The sequence below is a fragment of the Uloborus diversus genome, chromosome 7 (genome assembly GCF_026930045.1).
Source record: "Uloborus diversus isolate 005 chromosome 7, Udiv.v.3.1, whole genome shotgun sequence".
NCBI classification, from domain to species: Eukaryota; Metazoa; Arthropoda; class Arachnida; order Araneae; family Uloboridae; genus Uloborus; species Uloborus diversus.
Window position 1 is genome coordinate 88,165,584 of NC_072737.1, and position 17,819 is coordinate 88,183,402.

General features: G+C 32.2%; 2 protein-coding genes across 2 annotated transcripts in view; one reads left to right on the plus strand and one right to left on the minus strand.

Annotated features, from left to right (window-relative positions):
- Window positions 1-9,040, plus strand: part of LOC129226781 (cryptochrome-1-like) — an 11,602-nt gene extending 2,562 nt beyond the window's left edge. Inside the window, exons 2-5 of the mRNA XM_054861409.1 lie at window positions 793-960; window positions 6,075-6,252; window positions 7,014-7,171; window positions 8,758-9,040. Of these exons, the coding sequence (XP_054717384.1) occupies window positions 793-960; window positions 6,075-6,252; window positions 7,014-7,171; window positions 8,758-9,040 (787 nt within the window). The remainder of the gene's footprint in view (window positions 1-792; window positions 961-6,074; window positions 6,253-7,013; window positions 7,172-8,757) is intronic.
- A 7,645-nt stretch (window positions 9,041-16,685) lies between these two features.
- The window catches only part of LOC129225753 (G protein-activated inward rectifier potassium channel 3-like), a 77,726-nt gene continuing 76,592 nt past the window's right edge, over window positions 16,686-17,819 (minus strand). Inside the window, exon 8 of the mRNA XM_054860252.1 lies at window positions 16,686-17,443. Coding sequence (XP_054716227.1) covers window positions 17,147-17,443 — 297 coding nt within the window. The 3' untranslated portion in view covers window positions 16,686-17,146. The remainder of the gene's footprint in view (window positions 17,444-17,819) is intronic.

Sequence of the window (17,819 nt, forward strand, 5' to 3'; positions counted from 1 at the left end):
TACAGGAAAAAAATAGGTAAATAAAGAAAGTTGTAAAAAAAAATCAAAACTGCAAATTTTTAAAATTTTCTGTGAACAGCGTCTGCGTGTTTGATTATATTGTCTGGGTCGGTTAGTCAGAATATCTCATGTTAACTTTTTCCACTGTGTAACATGATGATCTATGTTTCTTATGTTTTTCCGTCAGGGGTGTAATGAAGCAGAAACGGTAATCTGATATATTTCTAAAAGGCGGCATGCTGATCTTGAATATAAGTTCAAATTTTATTATGCATGCAAACTCTAATATTTCTTTAAAACAAACTAATTTAACTCTGTTCATATCCAAATCCCACCTTAACATTTTCATTTTTAAAAATATTTTCAAACCGTATAACAAACAATGCTATTCTAATACGTACAAGTCAGTCTCAATGTATGAGAAAAGAAAGGATTCAATATTTTCATACTTATTGAATTTATAAGGCTTTTGACATATTTTATTTTAGTACAGTTTGATAGAAATCAGTAAATATAGCTTAGTTTTTAATTTGACTATCTTAATAGCAGAAAATGAAAAATAATTTTATACAATTATATTCAGAAGAATTCAATCTTCTTTCTTTTTATCTGGTAGATCCCCCCCTCCCCCCATCATGAACAACTTTTAATTTAAATAAGAAGTACAAATCTTCAGTTTTGCATTCCAGTAAGAAAAAAAATAGCTCTACAACATTGTTTTCCATATTACTGACCTTAAAAGTTGAATTTAAGTCAGATTTCCATGTTTTTAACAAAATTGTTTTCTTTTAGGTTTTATTGGAGCCTTCGAGATTTGGATAAGACTGTAGAGCCTGATGAATTTGTTAGAGATGGACTTGTTGGTCAGCTCATATGGAGAGAATACTTTTACACTATGTGTATGAATAACCCAAATTTTCATAAAATGTTAGGAAATCCTATTTGTTTAAACATAGATTGGTAAGAATGATTCACATTTCTTCTTATTGAAAAGTTGATTCAAAAAGGTATACATCAAAATAATCTTTCACATTGATTATTAAAAACGTCGTCATTTTATTCAAATTCTGAAAACCATGCTGTCCCTCCTCCCCTTTTTTTTCTTAATTTTATGTTGCTCACAGAAATCAAATTTATCTTATACTGTGTATTATTTATTGATGCCTGTCTCACACATGGTACCAATTTAATAAATAACAGTATTTTTGAATGAAGATGCCATTTATATACAATAGTTTAAACTTAAAAAGGAACAGATTTTTTTTTTTTTTTTTTTTTGTAACTATCTGAAATTGAAATTCAGGAAAATTACGTTTTATGATAGAAAAAGGCAAATCTTATACTAGGATGGTTCAAAAATACATGAAAAAAAAAAGTTTCTTCTAGATAATAGGACACCCCTTAATATTTTTAGACTAGTGGATAGTAATATAAAGGAAAAATTTGAGCTTCCTATTTCAACTGAAAGAGGGTGCTCAACCCCTTCCCCCAAACTTCATAAGTATGGGGAGAGGGGTTTTTAAAAAATACATTGAACTGAAAAAGCAATGCTTCATTTTATAATATACACGAGTAATATGCATATACATAGCAATAAAATAATTATTTACAAATTAAAAATAATTATTAAATAAACACAAAAACCTGACTGCATAAAAACCAAAAAAGAAAAGAATGTAAGCCCAGTACAGTAGTTTAGAATTTATTAAGTATTACAGAATAACTTCTCCATTGAAATAGTTTTAAAATCAATACACACATAAGACAAATCATGAATTCAAAAGCAGAATAGAAGGATCAACAGTTGTGGCCCATTCCTCTTTGACCAGCCAAGGAACCCGGTAAAATTTGAATGGGCCTAGACTGTTTATCCTTCTATTCTGCTTTTAAATTTATGATTTGTCTTATGAGTGTATCGATTATAAAACTATTTCATTGGATTAGTTATTCAGTAATACTTAATAAAATTCTAAACACTACTGGGCTTATATTTTTTCTTTTTAGTTTTTTTGGTTTTTATGCAGTCGTGTTTTTTGTTTTTATTTAATAATTATTTTTATTTTCCCCTTTTTAGTTAATTTTCATTGACTTAGTTATAATGATCATAAGACAGCAAATTTCACAATCTTGTCAATTTATTGAAAAAGTTTATATCGTGAGGATTATTAAGTAACTTGCGGTGGTCTAAACTACTGATTATTAGTCCCTCTAGGGACCTTACTTGACTTAAAACTACATATTCTTCACCTTTAGCAAAAATGCGCAAACTTAAGTCAACCACAGCTATATTAACAGCATGGAAAAGTCGTCAGTCAAACCTTTCTCCCAAAACTAAAAAAGCCCGTCAAGAGAGTACACCTCACAAAACTCAGTACCTATAATCACAACAAAAACAAATGCAAAATGTTAAAGATGAAAATTGAATTAGTAAACAAAAAATTCAGGCAGCGAAAACACTACCTGCATTTATCGCACCCTGTGTCGCACACTGGTAGAGTACGACATGATCCCAAATTGACAATATGGTGACTGGTTGTTGATATGGTGAATTTTGATTACTGTCATGTGTTTAGTGACACTCCCAAAGTTAAGACAAATTGATTGATCTAAGATTTATCAAAATCGGCCAAGGGGTTTAGCCTGTACAATGCCACATAGGAACAAACATGCATACATAGACTCATAAACACATTACCCTCCTTTGCGTTGCACACAAGCAGGGGGGTAATAAACAGCTGGGGAAATTAAAGGATTCTAAATTTATGACATTTTCCATGCTACGGCTAATGTTAAATTAGTCACTGAGCACCCTCTTAAAATTTGAGTAAGGAGCTAAAACTTTTACAGCATAATACTATTATTAAGTCTTAAAAAAATATGGTGTGTCCTGGACTGTAGCTAAAAAAAATATTTTTTTGAACCACTCTACTGCATCCATCGAACTAAAGAAATGAACATAATAGAAAATTCAACTTTAATACCTGCTTTTTTACTACCAACACATCTTTTAAAACTTTTCTTTATTTCCAAACTCTTTATAAATTTTAAAATAAAGCAATAAATCCACTATCAATTTGACTAAGTGGCCTACAAATGCATATTTGTCATAATAATTTCAATTCTGAATCATTGAAATATGTAACAATGATTTTCTTCATTTGCTTAATTTTACTTCATTTAAAGAATATTCAATGTGATCTATACTGTGAATTTTTTTTTTAATGACACAAGCTTGTGATTCAATGAAGCTCTTCATATTATTAACTTTTTTATGACTTCTAAATAAAAAGGTATTGCAGCATACTAATTTTTAAAAAATTTGTGATTTTTCAATGAAAAAGTTTAGCGCTTGTTTTTAAGCATTGAATGATGTTAAGTCTTGAAAATCTTCCTAGACTTAAAATTTTTTCCCTTCATAGAAAATTTTATTTTTTTTACTGTCAAAAGATTCAGAATATTATTCAGGACAGTAAACTCCTGATTATCAGCAGTCGGATTATCCGCAATTCGGTTCACCCACAGCTCTTTTCACAATTTAAAAAAAAAAACTTTTATGATTATGTTATAGTTTGCTTTTAGGTTTTGCATATGTTTTTTATATTCAATATTTGTAGATGAAATGTAGCAATGTTTTTAGTTATAATTTAAATGTATCTGGGTAATTCTCCAAAACTCTTACAATATTATGTCCCAGTAGCCTAACACAAAAATTGTTTAACTCAGAAAGTGTTTTCATTTTTTTAATAGTTAGAAATAACTTATCTGATGTTATTTTACTCTTATTAAAACAATAACTCATTTAGATTTTTCTACAAATTTTTTTAAATGACCAGAAAGTCACACTTTTGGCGTATCCTCAGCCGTTTTTGAAGTGGACTTAAATTATTTTAAAATTTTTGATCAACATTCCACAAATTCAATTTGTAGTACAAAATTAAGCATACTTAAAGGTGTAAAAAAACATCAACGTACATCGTTTTAAACTTTGTTCCCAGGTTTCATGTCATTCTCCTGTCCTAGGAATGAGTACAATTATTATAGATTTAAAAAAGGAATTTTTGATTTGCTGTGCTACAACACTGTTTATTATCACCATTTTCTTAGATTCCTCGAGTATTAAGGTCATATGATTTGTCTGCTGTTCTTACTAAAACTTTGAAGTTCAAAAATGGGTATGAAGCATTTTTGCTGTCATTCTACTCGAAAAAAATTTCTGTGTTAAATAAAAGAAAAATAATAATTCTACTCATATAGTGTATAATTGAAGTGAAAGGTTAGAATCGAAAAATAACATTAGTTACCTTAATTATAATCCTGGGCTTACGCAACAGACAAATTGTATGAAAAATGTCATACTCCTGTCCTAAAAAAATCCCTTTCCTAGCATTATTTCTCAAGCACTGGTAATGCATCCCGTAAAATAGAAGGGTTTATTTCCTATACATTAGTTGGAAAATAAGATTAATAGAAAAAAAGAAAGTTAAAGTTGGCAAACGATAAATAAAAAATGTATCAGTGGAATAATTCTATTTATTTTTTATTTTATTTTATTTTATTTTATTTATTTATTTATTTATTTATTTATTTGTTGTTGTTGTTCAGAGGAATGGAATCCTTCCAAAAGAGATTTATTGGTTAGACATTTGTTTATCTAAATGTTGCTTGAATAGGTTCATGAAGTTGCTATAAATTTCGTAGTTGCTTTAAAAGTGAAATATATGTTATTAATATTGCTGATTCCCTTTTTTGTTTTATGTTTGTATTTCATGAACCATAAAACAATTCGCAGGTAATGAGGTAATCAGACAGTAACTTTTCTTTTTGGAAATTTTATCATACTGTGTATGGCTAATTTAAAGTAAGTTTTAATGTAGCAATTGATTTTTCTTCTTTGAAATGAATGTCCGTTAGTCGAAGTAATATGGAAAAACCTATGTGGGACTTTTACTCAAAAAAATTGGGGGTGTCCGTTTAGGGAGGTTATACATAAATTTTGTATTGTCATTTAATAACCATACTTTTTGATTTTGGCTTCAATTATTTCTTTATTACTATAGTTACATTTTAGATAACCCATGAAGCAATTCATTGTGTAACTCTTCTGGTGCTGCTTGTTAGTCTCTTCCTGCATGAAAATTTGACCCCTCTTTTGAGGGTGTAACATAGTTAAAGTGAGTTCCCTGTATTTTTCTCTTAATAAGTTCCTAGCAAAGAATAAGTATGATTTTTTTTTCAGATTTTTTTTCAGCAGTTTTATATTTAAAAAAAAAAAAATGTGATTGGAAAATGTCAGGTTCTTGGAGAATCACCCATGTCTGAGTGTTATTAATATTTTTTAGCTATTGTAAACCCTAAGTATCGTTTTGTACCTATTATTTGGACTGTCCGTGGTTTTCGCTTATTCTTGGTTACCGTATCACCCTATTCTGCTGATAATAGGGAGTTTACTGTTTTCAGACATTATTTGAGGCAGTGAGAAGCAAAGGGGTGCAAGTGGACTATTTTCAGTTTCCAGTAAAACGCGTTTAAAGATCCGATCCTAGGTAGGCTTTCATTGAAATTTTTTTCTAAATCATGCTGTACAGCAGCACCTACCAGGGCTACTAGTACAATCTCTTGCCCCAAGACAGAGGAGAGGTTCCCCAACTATTTGTACTGGTTAACTCCAAATTTTTAATTTTGCCACTTACATCCCTTTGCTTCTCACTGCCTCAATTATGCTTTTTGAAAATTGCTACTTTGACTGACAAAGGGTTGAGACTTTTTGACCTATAGCGTGTTTATGGGTGCCCTGTCGCATAAAATTACGAAGTGCAATAAACCAAACCGAATAACTAAAGCGAATAAACCAAAAATATACACAATCCATTCGGTAAAGAGAAAAATTCGAATTGTTCGGAGTCGAATTATCGGCAGTGAACTGCATTAATAAATTGAAGTCCTGTTTTCAAGCATCCTATCCCGTTGTCTTCACACATTGTGTGGGGACGCAGAAACGTGCTTAATTGTTCCACTTACATCCCTTTGTGTGCTTCTCACTACTTCATTTAATGTCTTCATTTTTAAATTTTAAGGATTCAGGACGACGAGATGCTTGAAGCTTGGACAAAAGGAAGAACTGGCTTCCCACTTATTGATGCAGCTATGAGGCAGTTACTTCAAGAAGGTTGGATTCACCATGTTGCTCGAAATTCCGTTGCTTGTTTTCTTACCAGAGGGGATTTGTGGATATCATGGGAAGAAGGATTAAAGGTTGAAAGTAATTTTATTTGACCCTATAAGTATTACTGTTGTGATCTTCCAATTCAAGGAAGGCAGAAATTTTGTACTTGATTAATTGGTTCAAGTAACGTTACGTTATTAATTAGTTTATATATAAGGCTCGAAAATGGTTTTAAAAATATGAATTATCTTGAATCTTGAAATGAAAAGAAACAACTTATTATAAATGCGTCACTTCTTATTTTTGATGATTTATCAATTGCCCACATTCTCAAAATTCTACAGTACCGGCAAAAAAAAAAAAAAAAAACTTTACATGTGGGTAGCCTGACATGCAAACTACTTGTCTTGATTTTACTTGGCATGCTCATGCTTATGCTGTGAGACCACTAACCAGATGACTGGAGCACAGCGTAACTGGCTTGTCCTCTCACATCGCTAAGTTGAATGAGCATGCCAAGCGAAATCATGACAGGAAGTTTGAATGTCAGATTTTTAATTGCTATTCACATGTGAAGCTTTTTTTTGCCGGCACTGTATGTCCTTATGTGTGCAGTATAAAAGTCCTTGTCGAAAGTAACAGACGCTCTATAGTCTGCCAAATAATATTTTTAATATACAAGTAATGTATGTATAATATAGTGCACCTTATAATACTTTTTGTCAGGCAGTACTTAGAAAAAAATGCAGTTTTTCAAACTTTATAATAACTCTCCTTTATCGCACATTTAGATCAATGTTTGGTTATCTTTAAAATCCATCTTTGTTTTAATTCGAGTTATATATTACAGGTATTCCTAAAATATCTTGTGGATGCAGATCTACCTGTTTGTGCTGGTAACTGGATGTGGGTTTCAAGTTCTGCATTTGAGGTTGTATTGCAAAGTTCTTTGTGTATTTCGCCCACCTCATATTTACGTCGTTTTGAGCCTTCTGGACAGTACATAAAGTATGTTCGTATAATATAATGTGATTTTTATTTGTTATACATTGGCGCATCCATTATTCTTAAAATGTACAACTGTTTCATTGAAAGATATTTAAAAAAAAGAATATTCCCCAGAAAACTTCTAAGAGAAATACTCATCCCGCAGATAAATCAACTTTTTCATGCACAGTAATGGAAAGAGCTCTAATGGAGATGGATTGCAGATTTTCCATATGAATAAAATCTTGCTTAAAATAACAAAGATCATCAGAGCTTTCAAACGGTATCGGTTAATTGAACCAGACAAAATGCCAGAAAATGGCTGCATTGACGGAAACATGGTGCACCATTGAAATAAGAAGTGTGATTTTGCGTTGGGAGGTACGAAACAGGGGAGCCCGCTCTGCATTACCATCTATGGGTTTCTCAGGAACTGATCTTTCGACCGAGGCCTCCTTAACCCTGATGGGAACACTATTCCAACCACTTACGACTCTAGGCACCGTGGACTCAGGTACAGACCTTGCTCCGGTGGCACCCATTGCCTACTCATTGTCCCACTCGATAGCCACTGGGCAGATACAGATCTGCTCAAGCGTAATTAAAGAGTGGTACAGTTCTAACCTTGCACCAAGTAATTTTCATCTGTTGCACCTTTCAAAGAAGCATTTGGGAGGTCAGCTATAAGGCATCTTGATATGGTTCCACATGCTTGGCATTGATTTCTTCCATGTTGGTTTCTATGTTTGGATGTACCACTGGAACAAATGCCTTGATAAATATGGTGACTATGTAGAGAAGTAATCTGTACCTTTGCCTCTTTACAATTTACACATTTTTGTAATTCCTGAATAAACTTTTATGTGTATGGGTTTCTTTGTTTCCTCCAATCCATATATACACAATACATACTCTTGCATAAGTTTAATTGCATTAATTTCCAACAAGATACAATTTGGATATTTAAGATTTTGGGCAACTCTCCAAATTGCACTGTATTTGTTCTTTTTTTTTAAATAAAATTGGAAACTCTATACATGAAAGCTTTTGAAGCACAAAAAAATTATATGATGCAATAAATTTTATTAGTTTATAAGTTTTAATTTATACTTTCAACTGTTGTATATTTCTCATGAAAATTAATCTGGGAGGTATTTGCTTCTATATTGGTACTATTTTTCAGCAATCCCCATGTGAACTGGTCATAAATTTGCCAACATTTTTTTTTTTTTCAAATTTGTGCCTAGTTTACAGTGAAGTTAATGAATATTAAATTCTATGCTTTGTACTGAACTACTGTGTTTATTACTGCGTGGAAACGGTTTTGATTCAAGGAAAAGAACCCACGTTAGTCCAAAAATGTAATTAATTATGTATATAATAAGCAATGGATCCTAGAAAAAAAAAGTTTGGTTGCTTCATATATATATATATATATATATATATATATATATATGGTGTGTAAACGTCTTAATTCAAGTTATATCATAATATTTCACTTAAACTCCGTAATTGATGTTTCAAGAGATCTAGTTTTTAGTTGCTTTTGCATGTGCATTACATTGTTAGTTCAGAATATGTTTTTATAATGCTTTTGTTCTCCCTAGAAAGTATGTGAAAGAACTAAGCAATATGCCTGGAGAATACTTGTTTGAGCCTTGGCTTGCTCCTCTAGAAGTTCAAAAGTCAGCTGGTTGTATTCTAGGTAAAGATTATCCATTGCCCATAGTTGAACACCAAGCAGCATCAGAGAAGAATTCTGAAAAAATGGATTCAGTTAAAGCTATGTTCCTTCCAACTTCAATTCCTGTTCATTATGCTCCCAGTAATTCTTCTGAAGCATGTGTTTTCTTATGGTTACCAGAAAATTGTCTTGATAGTTTGTCTTAAAAAGCAAGATTTGGAATCAGTTTTTTGCTTTGAATGATTAATACCTATGATGTTCTACTGTAAAATCTATTCATTCAAAAGGAAATATTGTGTGAGCCAATTTTTTTTTTGAACCTCATGGAGCTTTATAAGTCTTTCTCAAAGTAAAATGGTTGTGAATTGTTTTGTTGATATAGATTATGATTTAACATTTCTGTTTAAAAAATTATTTTTCATAATTTTTATTGTTTGTTTTTTGTTTTCAATGACTTAAGCCCGCTCTGCCTTTTACCAAGCAGGGAACCGCCTATTGTATTCAACTAGTCAAAGTTAATTTTAATTTGGGCTGTTTTCTGTGCTGTAAAGTAGCGTCTCTAGAGGACTCGTGAACCTAGTTCCTTACACTTTTAAGCTTTGAATGAAAGAAAGCAAGGATAATTCTTAGCGGGTAACTCAAAGAGTTACTACAACAAATAATCACTTACTCGTTCCTCAAGGCAAAGACTGAAATTTTAGAATTAGAACTGGTGACCTTCTATTTCAAACCAAGTCGTGTTATACCACTTAGAGTTGATTTAGCAGTAAGTTACTGCCTCTAAGTCAGGGCTAAGGCATAGTACCAGACAGTCCAGTTATCACATTCTGAGACTGCAGTTTTGTTCTTTTTTGAACTCCTCAGTCAGGAAAAGTGTATAACCAAGCTGAAGGCAGATGTCATAAGCTGAGAGTGTCAACAAACTGGTAGATAAAGCAAGTCTCCTCAGCATGGTGCGGTTTGACTCGTGAATTGATAAGAACTAAATTGCAGTCTCAGGATATGATAACCGGGTTGTTTGGTATATTGTATGCACTTAGAGTTGAGCATTTATTTTCAATAATTTGTCAGAAAATGATTTGTAGTTATTTGTTGAAATTTACACTGTTTTTTACAAAGATGTTTTATTTATCTGCATTTTTTGTGTTTATTGTTACAATCAATTATTATTTACATAAGTCATATCAATTATGCATTAACGTATTGTAGTAAGGATTTTTAGTGTGCTTATATTCAATAATTTTTTTTTCCGCTTTGTTTTTTAAGTCTTCACCAATCGCAACTTTTCTGCACTATAGCAACTTGCAAAAAAAAAATTTTTTTTTTGCTCCTTTCTAAATGTCTTGGTTACTAGTAATCTATCATAAGTTAAAATTTTTCATTTTTACCTCGGCAATGCACAAGTGCATGATTAATTCTTTAGTGATTTGTGAAAGTGTTTTTTTTAATCCACTAAAAAATATACAAAAAAAGGATTTTTTTTTACCCTTTGAGGATCATAAGCTTTGCATACCTACAGTATGGAAATTTACAGTGTTAAAACCTTACAGTGATATATACTTTAGATACATGTTGTATGATTTTAGATTTCTGGTACATTTTGACAGCAAAATGTGGTGATCAGTTGGGGATTTGGCTATCAAGAGAACAACCAGGAGGACTTCTTCTCAAATGATAGCTACCAAAGAGTTTTGCTGTCTGATGATAGCCATTTTTGAAATATCAACGTCAACATCACCTAAAGCTCCAAGTGTATTTGTCTCGTTTTTCAACAACTTCATCATTAGCGAATTTGTTAGCTGACTGTTATTATGAAAGTTGGAGAGAATGTTCTTGTTTGGCAGTCGTTTCATTTTTCTAACTGACATTGATGTCCATATGGTTTATACAGTAGTCTCATTTTGCCTAACAGTTTTGTAGACAAGGTATCCTCAGTAAAAAAAAAAATTCAAATTAAATTAAATTAATATTGTTATCAATTTCCTTAAACAGTATGTATAAGTATAGTGCTGATTTTCTGTATGTCCTCAGTCCACAATTCCATACTGCATACACATAATTTTGCAAATCTTCATTTGATTAATTGGTAAAGGGCTGTGTGTGTCCATAAATAATGTCACACTTTTTTTTTTTCAAAATTTTTACCCCCCTCCCCCTCTTCGTTACATTTCATTTACATATTCGTTATTAAAAAATGCTTGATGTCGCACTTTTTACTCTTTCCTTCCCCCTTGTCACAACTTCATGCCCCCCCTCCCCACCTTAAACATAATTTGTGTTGGAGGAATCAACAAATACTTTATTGCTCATCAGGATTGTCAAATTCATTGAGGAGAGAGGAAGTACGCAATCTTTTCGAGTCAGTTTGAAATTTGTGAATGGCAAGTGTTCCATTTTTTGCCATGAAAGTGCGTGTTTGAAATTCTGGTAGCTTTTGATTGGTTGAATAAAATATAACAAAGTGGCATATTAAATTGAAGGAAATTTAAAGCTCTACAACTTTGTCATTGACAATTTTCATGAATACTGATCCTGGGAGGCATTAGGAGCAAGTGTTTGACAAAAAGAGAGAATTTTTCCGAAAATCATCGGTTTTTCATACCATATACCAGGAAAATTATTGGAAGTTGGACAAATATGTGTAGAAACAGTTTTGTAGGAAGTTTATTTAGCTTGAATTATTATTTTAAACGCATTTTTTTCTACTGTTTCCGACATTTTCTCGAAAAACCCAAAATTTTCATTCCTCCTCCCTCTCACCTTTAGCTCACCCCCTAGGGGCGGGGACTTTTAGTATGTTTACTTACTAACTACCCCCAACAATATTCTGAAGTCAAAAATTATCGCATATTCCATGCACGCTACAATGTGGTCATTGACTAAACTATCTATGCTTGCTTGTTTTTTTTTTTTTTTTTTGAATTAGTGTTTCTGTTACGGTATGAAATCATTAGTTTTAGTCATGGCATTGATGAATACTTCGGAATATTTCCCCCAACTTTCAATAGAACAATGAATACTTGATAGTTTGTCACTACATTTGTTGGCAAATTATTGTGTTCTGCTATTTCAATTCAGGCCAAGTCCTTTTTCTTAATGGTAAGATTATTTCTCTGCATCTTTAATTAAATCTTTTTCTTCAATAATTAAAATTTTTAGCTTTCTCCTTATTTTTCAAAACATTGAGCACACAACCATTCACTAAACGCAATGTGTGAATGAGTGCATTTTATCTCTTTCTCGTCAAAAGAAGTGGTGACCCTGTCAGTTAAGCCCCAGTCTTCAAAGCCCTGACAAAAAAAGCAGATGGTAAAAATAGCAGATAGAATTTTCTCAGTCATTTTACAGTCAAGTTGGTTTCGCTACTGAAAATCAGAACAATAAATATTAAGAGATGGCTGTCTTAAACTTCGAGATAAGCGGAGTGGACTTCGAGTTAACGAAAAAAAAATATTATGGAACATTTACACAAGTTTGGGACCACCCAAAAACTTCAACATAAGCGGAACTTTCAGTAAAACGAAGTCAAGATATCAAGAGTTGAATTTAAGGAGCAGATATGTCCATTAGGGTGGAACGAAAATGACCTTAATTTTTTTTTTCAATTTTTTTGGTTTGCCGTAGGGGGGGAAGTTGTCATTTAAGTTTAAAAAGAAGCAGAAGAAATTTCATTGCTTTACTACAACATCTTTAGTTGCCGCAACGCGCTTAAAGTTTGATAATAACCGAAATTTCCATTTAACAATGAAATCCCTTTTAATGCTTTCCTACGGTATATAACGGCACAAAATATGGCAGTAAATACATTTTTTAAGCATTACATTAGGAAAAAGATACTAATTACAAAATACAGTTTTAAAAAAATCATAATCTTCACTAATAATAAAGCTGAAAGTCTGTCTGGAGATCTAGATCTCTGTCTGGATCTCTGAGACGCGCATAGCGCGTAGACCGTTCGGCCGATTTTCATGAAATTCGGCGCAAAGTTAGTTTGTAGCATGGGGATAGTGCACCTCAAAGTGATTTTTCGAAAATTCGATTTTGTTCTTCTCTATTCCAATTTTAATCACATTTACCCAAGCAAAATTATAAGATGGGCGAGTAAATTACCAAGTTGTCATAACGTGGAACCGTTCCATGGACATTCCAATTGGCGAGAAATTCTTCTTACATTATTTGTAAATATACAAGCAAACCAAATGACCTTTTAATTTTTCTACAACGGGCAAAGCCGTGCGGGTATCACTAGTATACTATAAAAGATATTAACAATTCCATTTTTACCATTCAAAGTATTCTTAATGATTGTAAATAAAGGGTTAAACCTGTATGATGTTTGTGTCTACTTCTTTGACACATTAAAGTGTTTTTTTTTTGTACCAAATAACTCTTTCATCCAAATAACTCGAGTCAATTTTTCGTCTCCTGCGACTGAACCATACTTTTTAAGAGTCGCTTAGGGGTTACAAGTTTCACTTTGAGGGATTCACTAGACAAATGTTTTACCTAGGGCGGTTCGGTTATTTCATTTTCACCCCATGAGATCAAATCAATGTAATCTTTGGCAGCAAAAATTATTTGTTGAACTTTAAACTTCTTAATCCCACCTCTACTTTGCGTTCTTGCATTCAACACAAGTCGTAATCCAAGTTCTCTTACATTTCTACGCTCTTTGCATAACATAGCTAAATGGAGATTTTCTGTTGCATCAAAATACCCATTTCTTTATATAACACGGTCTATAATGTTCTTGAAATCACGAGAGAGATATCGTGAATGTAAGATACGTTCAAATAAATGTTTAGAGCCGTAAGTACGAGAAAGTTTTAACTTGATGTTAAACCACACAGGAGCATACGCATTGCCCACTTGATCCGTACAAGAAATGGATCCTTTCTTGAAAATATATGAATGAATAATAATTACTATTAATATATTTCAGTATTATTATTTGTTCAAACAATTTTAGCGAAATGCCAAGCCCATATAAAGGAAACTAGACTTTACTACACTTTAACAATGTACTGAGTCAGAGTGTTGAAATTTTCAGTGGGTTTTTTAGTTGCCACGTACAATCGAAATATACGGTTTGCAAATGGGGCATTCCAAGGTATTTTTGACATTTATGTAGAGTCCGTAACGTGACCTTTTTTGCCATAACTTTTTAATTTACTGTTTGATTTGCAAATTATTTTAATTTGAGCTGGTGTATTGGTAGGAAAAGATCAAAATAAAATAATGTGCTAATCAAACAGTAAATTGAAAAGTTATCGCAGAAAAGGTCACGTTACGGACTCTACATAAATGTCAAAAATACCGTGGAATGCCCCAAATGTAAGTCATCTATAGTAGGGAAGTTTTCTGAGGTTCCTTGAAGATAAATCTAGTGAGCAAGTCCCACTTGATATGGTGACACACATATCCAATACATATTTGTGATCGGTACTTATGTCCTGTATGTTCTCAAAAAGAATGTTATTTTCAATAGGTAAGGAAGTAACCACAGGAAGATTAGAACAGGTTTCCAGCTGATGACCTATTTTGTCTTTAAATTCGTTTGATTCTTTTGTTTTACCATCTAAGAATCCATTAGGCATCTACTCCTGTTGTCTCAAAGAAGCTCTTGACCAAATGTAATCTATTTTGGAAATTAAAAAGTCATATATTTCACTTACTTCCAGCCACACTTTTTAGGCCGTGTCTAATAAAACAGTAGAATTTCATTACATCTTCGTAAGTAGGTAGTAAAACTTCATTGAAATCGCTAAAGATTCCAAAAATAGGACATTCTGACGTTTGTCTCGTCTGCACTTGTTTAGACTGAGCCATTGCAACTCACAACAATGAAGTATCTTACCAACTGACGAAATTTTACGCTACTAACTAACTCAAATCGACAAAGAAATTGACACCTGATCTGAGCTTGGCCCCACTCACACAAATCACTGCTGACCAGGCCCGCCCCATTTAAACATCCGCTGCTGCAATGACTCAAGCTCCCAGATGCCAGTGCATTCGGCAAAAAGTGCGTTTTTGCGAAACCTACTTTGCTCTTGCGGCACCTAAAGACATATACCGAACAACTAAAAACAGTTATTGTGTGACCTGTTGAGCATAAAAATTGCTTTTCGACAGCATTTGAAGCATAAAGATAAATTTGAAATTTTTTATAAAAAATTTAAAATGTAGCAAAAATTGCAAAACTTTATGCTCTTTGCGGCACCTCAAGACGTGCTTCAATATTTTTCATATTTTTTTTACATCTTGTTTGCATGAAAAGGCAACTTTTCCGCACTAGGGCAAATTGAAAATCAAAAACTTTTTTTTTCGTTCCACCCTAATGTCCATGGTCCTTAAATATCAAACTACATGGACTATCTGGAGTATACAACAAAGGCGGATTTACGAGGGTGCTGCCTATAGATTGAAAAAAATTGCCAATGCTACATTTCTTTCAAAAGTAAAAGAAATTCGATACTCTGTTTCTAGTGGCAGTAGAAGAAAATTTGCCGGCTAAGAAAGTTTTGCACCATAGGCCATAGCTTAGCTAGCCTATTTAGAAATCTGCCACTGGTGTGCAACAATATTTATTTTCAAATATGTTTTTTTTTTTTTTTTTTGCATAAGTAGTAAACTCCTCTATTTATCTCTGTTAAGGCTTTCACTGCTTTATAGTTCAGGCTTGTTTCAGTTCATTCCATTTAATTGACAGTTGATGATTTAATCAATTTTACAGTTATTTGTACAAGGTTTCGTTTACAAGTGTATATTATAATGTTATATGTGTTGTGCTGTGAAACATATGGGAAAAATGTGATTGAAAAATATATATTTTTGTTGAAGTTTTCAAGAAAAAATTATTACTTTTAACTTTTGTAAAAGTCTAATTCAAATGAAGTCATTTATAGATCTGTATTTGAATGTATTGATAATAAATGTTGCATAAAATGTTTAATTAGCCATGTATACTTTTTATGACAGCTTTGCTTAATCCATCAAATTCATCTGAAGCTATACAATATTCAATTTTTGTTTTTCAAGGTCTAGCAAAAATGTATCTGCTTTGCTTATGTATTATAAAAAAAAATCTTTTCACAAAGCAAAATCTAGTGTGGAGGAGATCTTTAATTTGATTCAATAACTAGCCATAGAATTGCAGTGCAACCACATATTGTGCAAAATTTCTATGTATTAGTGTGGAGGGGGAAAAGTAACCCTTAATCAGCTGGAATACTTTTAGAAATAATTTGTAGAGTGTGTAGAATTTAGAAGAATCTACTCACCAAAGAGTGAATGGGGAGGGGGCGGGGCAAGAGACTGAGCTTCCTGTAATTCTCAGGTTAATCAGGTCCTGTCAATTATGTTCTTTTCGCATGTGTGTCCCGGTTTATTTAGTTCTAATTTTATTTATTTATTACTTTTATTTACTGCTTTATTCATTTATGTATTTTTTATTTTATTTCATTTATTTATTTTATTTTAATTCTTTATTTTTTATTTAAGTGTTTGTTTATTTTATTTTATTTATTGCCTTCAGAATCATGATTATGTACATGGTCAGCAACTTCTGTTTTGTAGTGTTACTTCCCAAAGAACTTTTTGAATTGCTCTCATTTTAAGGAAACTTTTTGTCCTCCAATATGCATCCACAAAAAAGCTGTTAAAATTTAGCGCTAAACACTAACTCCACCCCCACGTTATGTTGTATATCTTCATCTTATATAACTGAATTTGTAACATATTTTTCAATCCCCCCCCCCTTTTTTTTTACTTTTGTACATATGGAAGGGAAAAAGTCTTTAGACATTCATTAACTTATGAAATGTACACTGGCCATTAGGATGGTTCAAAAATACATGTAAAAAAAAAAGTTCCTCCTAGATAACAAAACACCCCGCAATATTTTTTAACTTGTGGATAGCAATATACTGGAAGAATTTTAGCTTCCTATTTCAATTGAAAGAGAGTGCTCAACCCCTTCCCCCAAACTTCATTAGTATGGGGCGGTGGGCTAAAAAAATACGTTGAACTGAAAAAACAATGCTAGATATTATAATATGCACTAGCAATATGCAAAAAACATAGCAATAAAATAATTATTTACAAAAACAAACAGCTGAGGAAATTAAATGTTTTTAAATTTGTGGCATTTTCTATGCTACGGAGTAATAACAATCACCATCCAAAATAATATGTTCATCTCATATTGTTTCTTGAACTTGATGAAAAGGTTTAAAAGTAAAAGTTTTTATTGAAAAGATTTTCTTTGATTGTCAAAATAATTTCTTCGTGATACAAAAAATATTTCTGTGTCAGCAATCTGAGCTCATTTGCATTGATGGTGGTAAAAGTGGCGTTTCCAATGTAGCTTCTATTCCCTTAGATCCAGTAGACCTTCCTTCCGGTGACGAATTGCTGCGCTGGTAGGAATCACGTGTACTGGTGGTGCTATTGTCAAGTGGTGCTGGGGATTTCGCAACTTCAGCTAACATTCGTTGGTAGTCCATGAAGTCTTTTGCACTGCAAAGTGGCGTTTGTACTTCATTGGTTGCATTGAATTTGCTGTAATCCACCAAATATTCACCAGTTTCTTTTCGAAAACTAACAACCTAAAGGTTGAAAAAAAAGTTGGTTTTAAATTATAAAGGAATAATTAAATCTTTTTGTGAAATCAAATGCCTTTTGAAATTAATCCAAAAGTAATGATGTTTTGAAGCACTAAAATCCGAGTTGAGGTATTTAGTAATCTAATATTGAGAACTATAAATTTTTAATGGGCAACTCCACAGGTAACTAACATTTTCAAGACAAAAATGTAAACATTTTGTTACATTCAACACGGAATATACATTTTACAAAAGAAATCCCCCCCCCCCAGCTTGTTGTATTGTTTACGCTGAATTTAATGTTCCCAAATTCATTTTAGATGATAAAAAAAAAATATTCAAAACATGGTAACTGTAATGTAAGTAACATATCAATCAA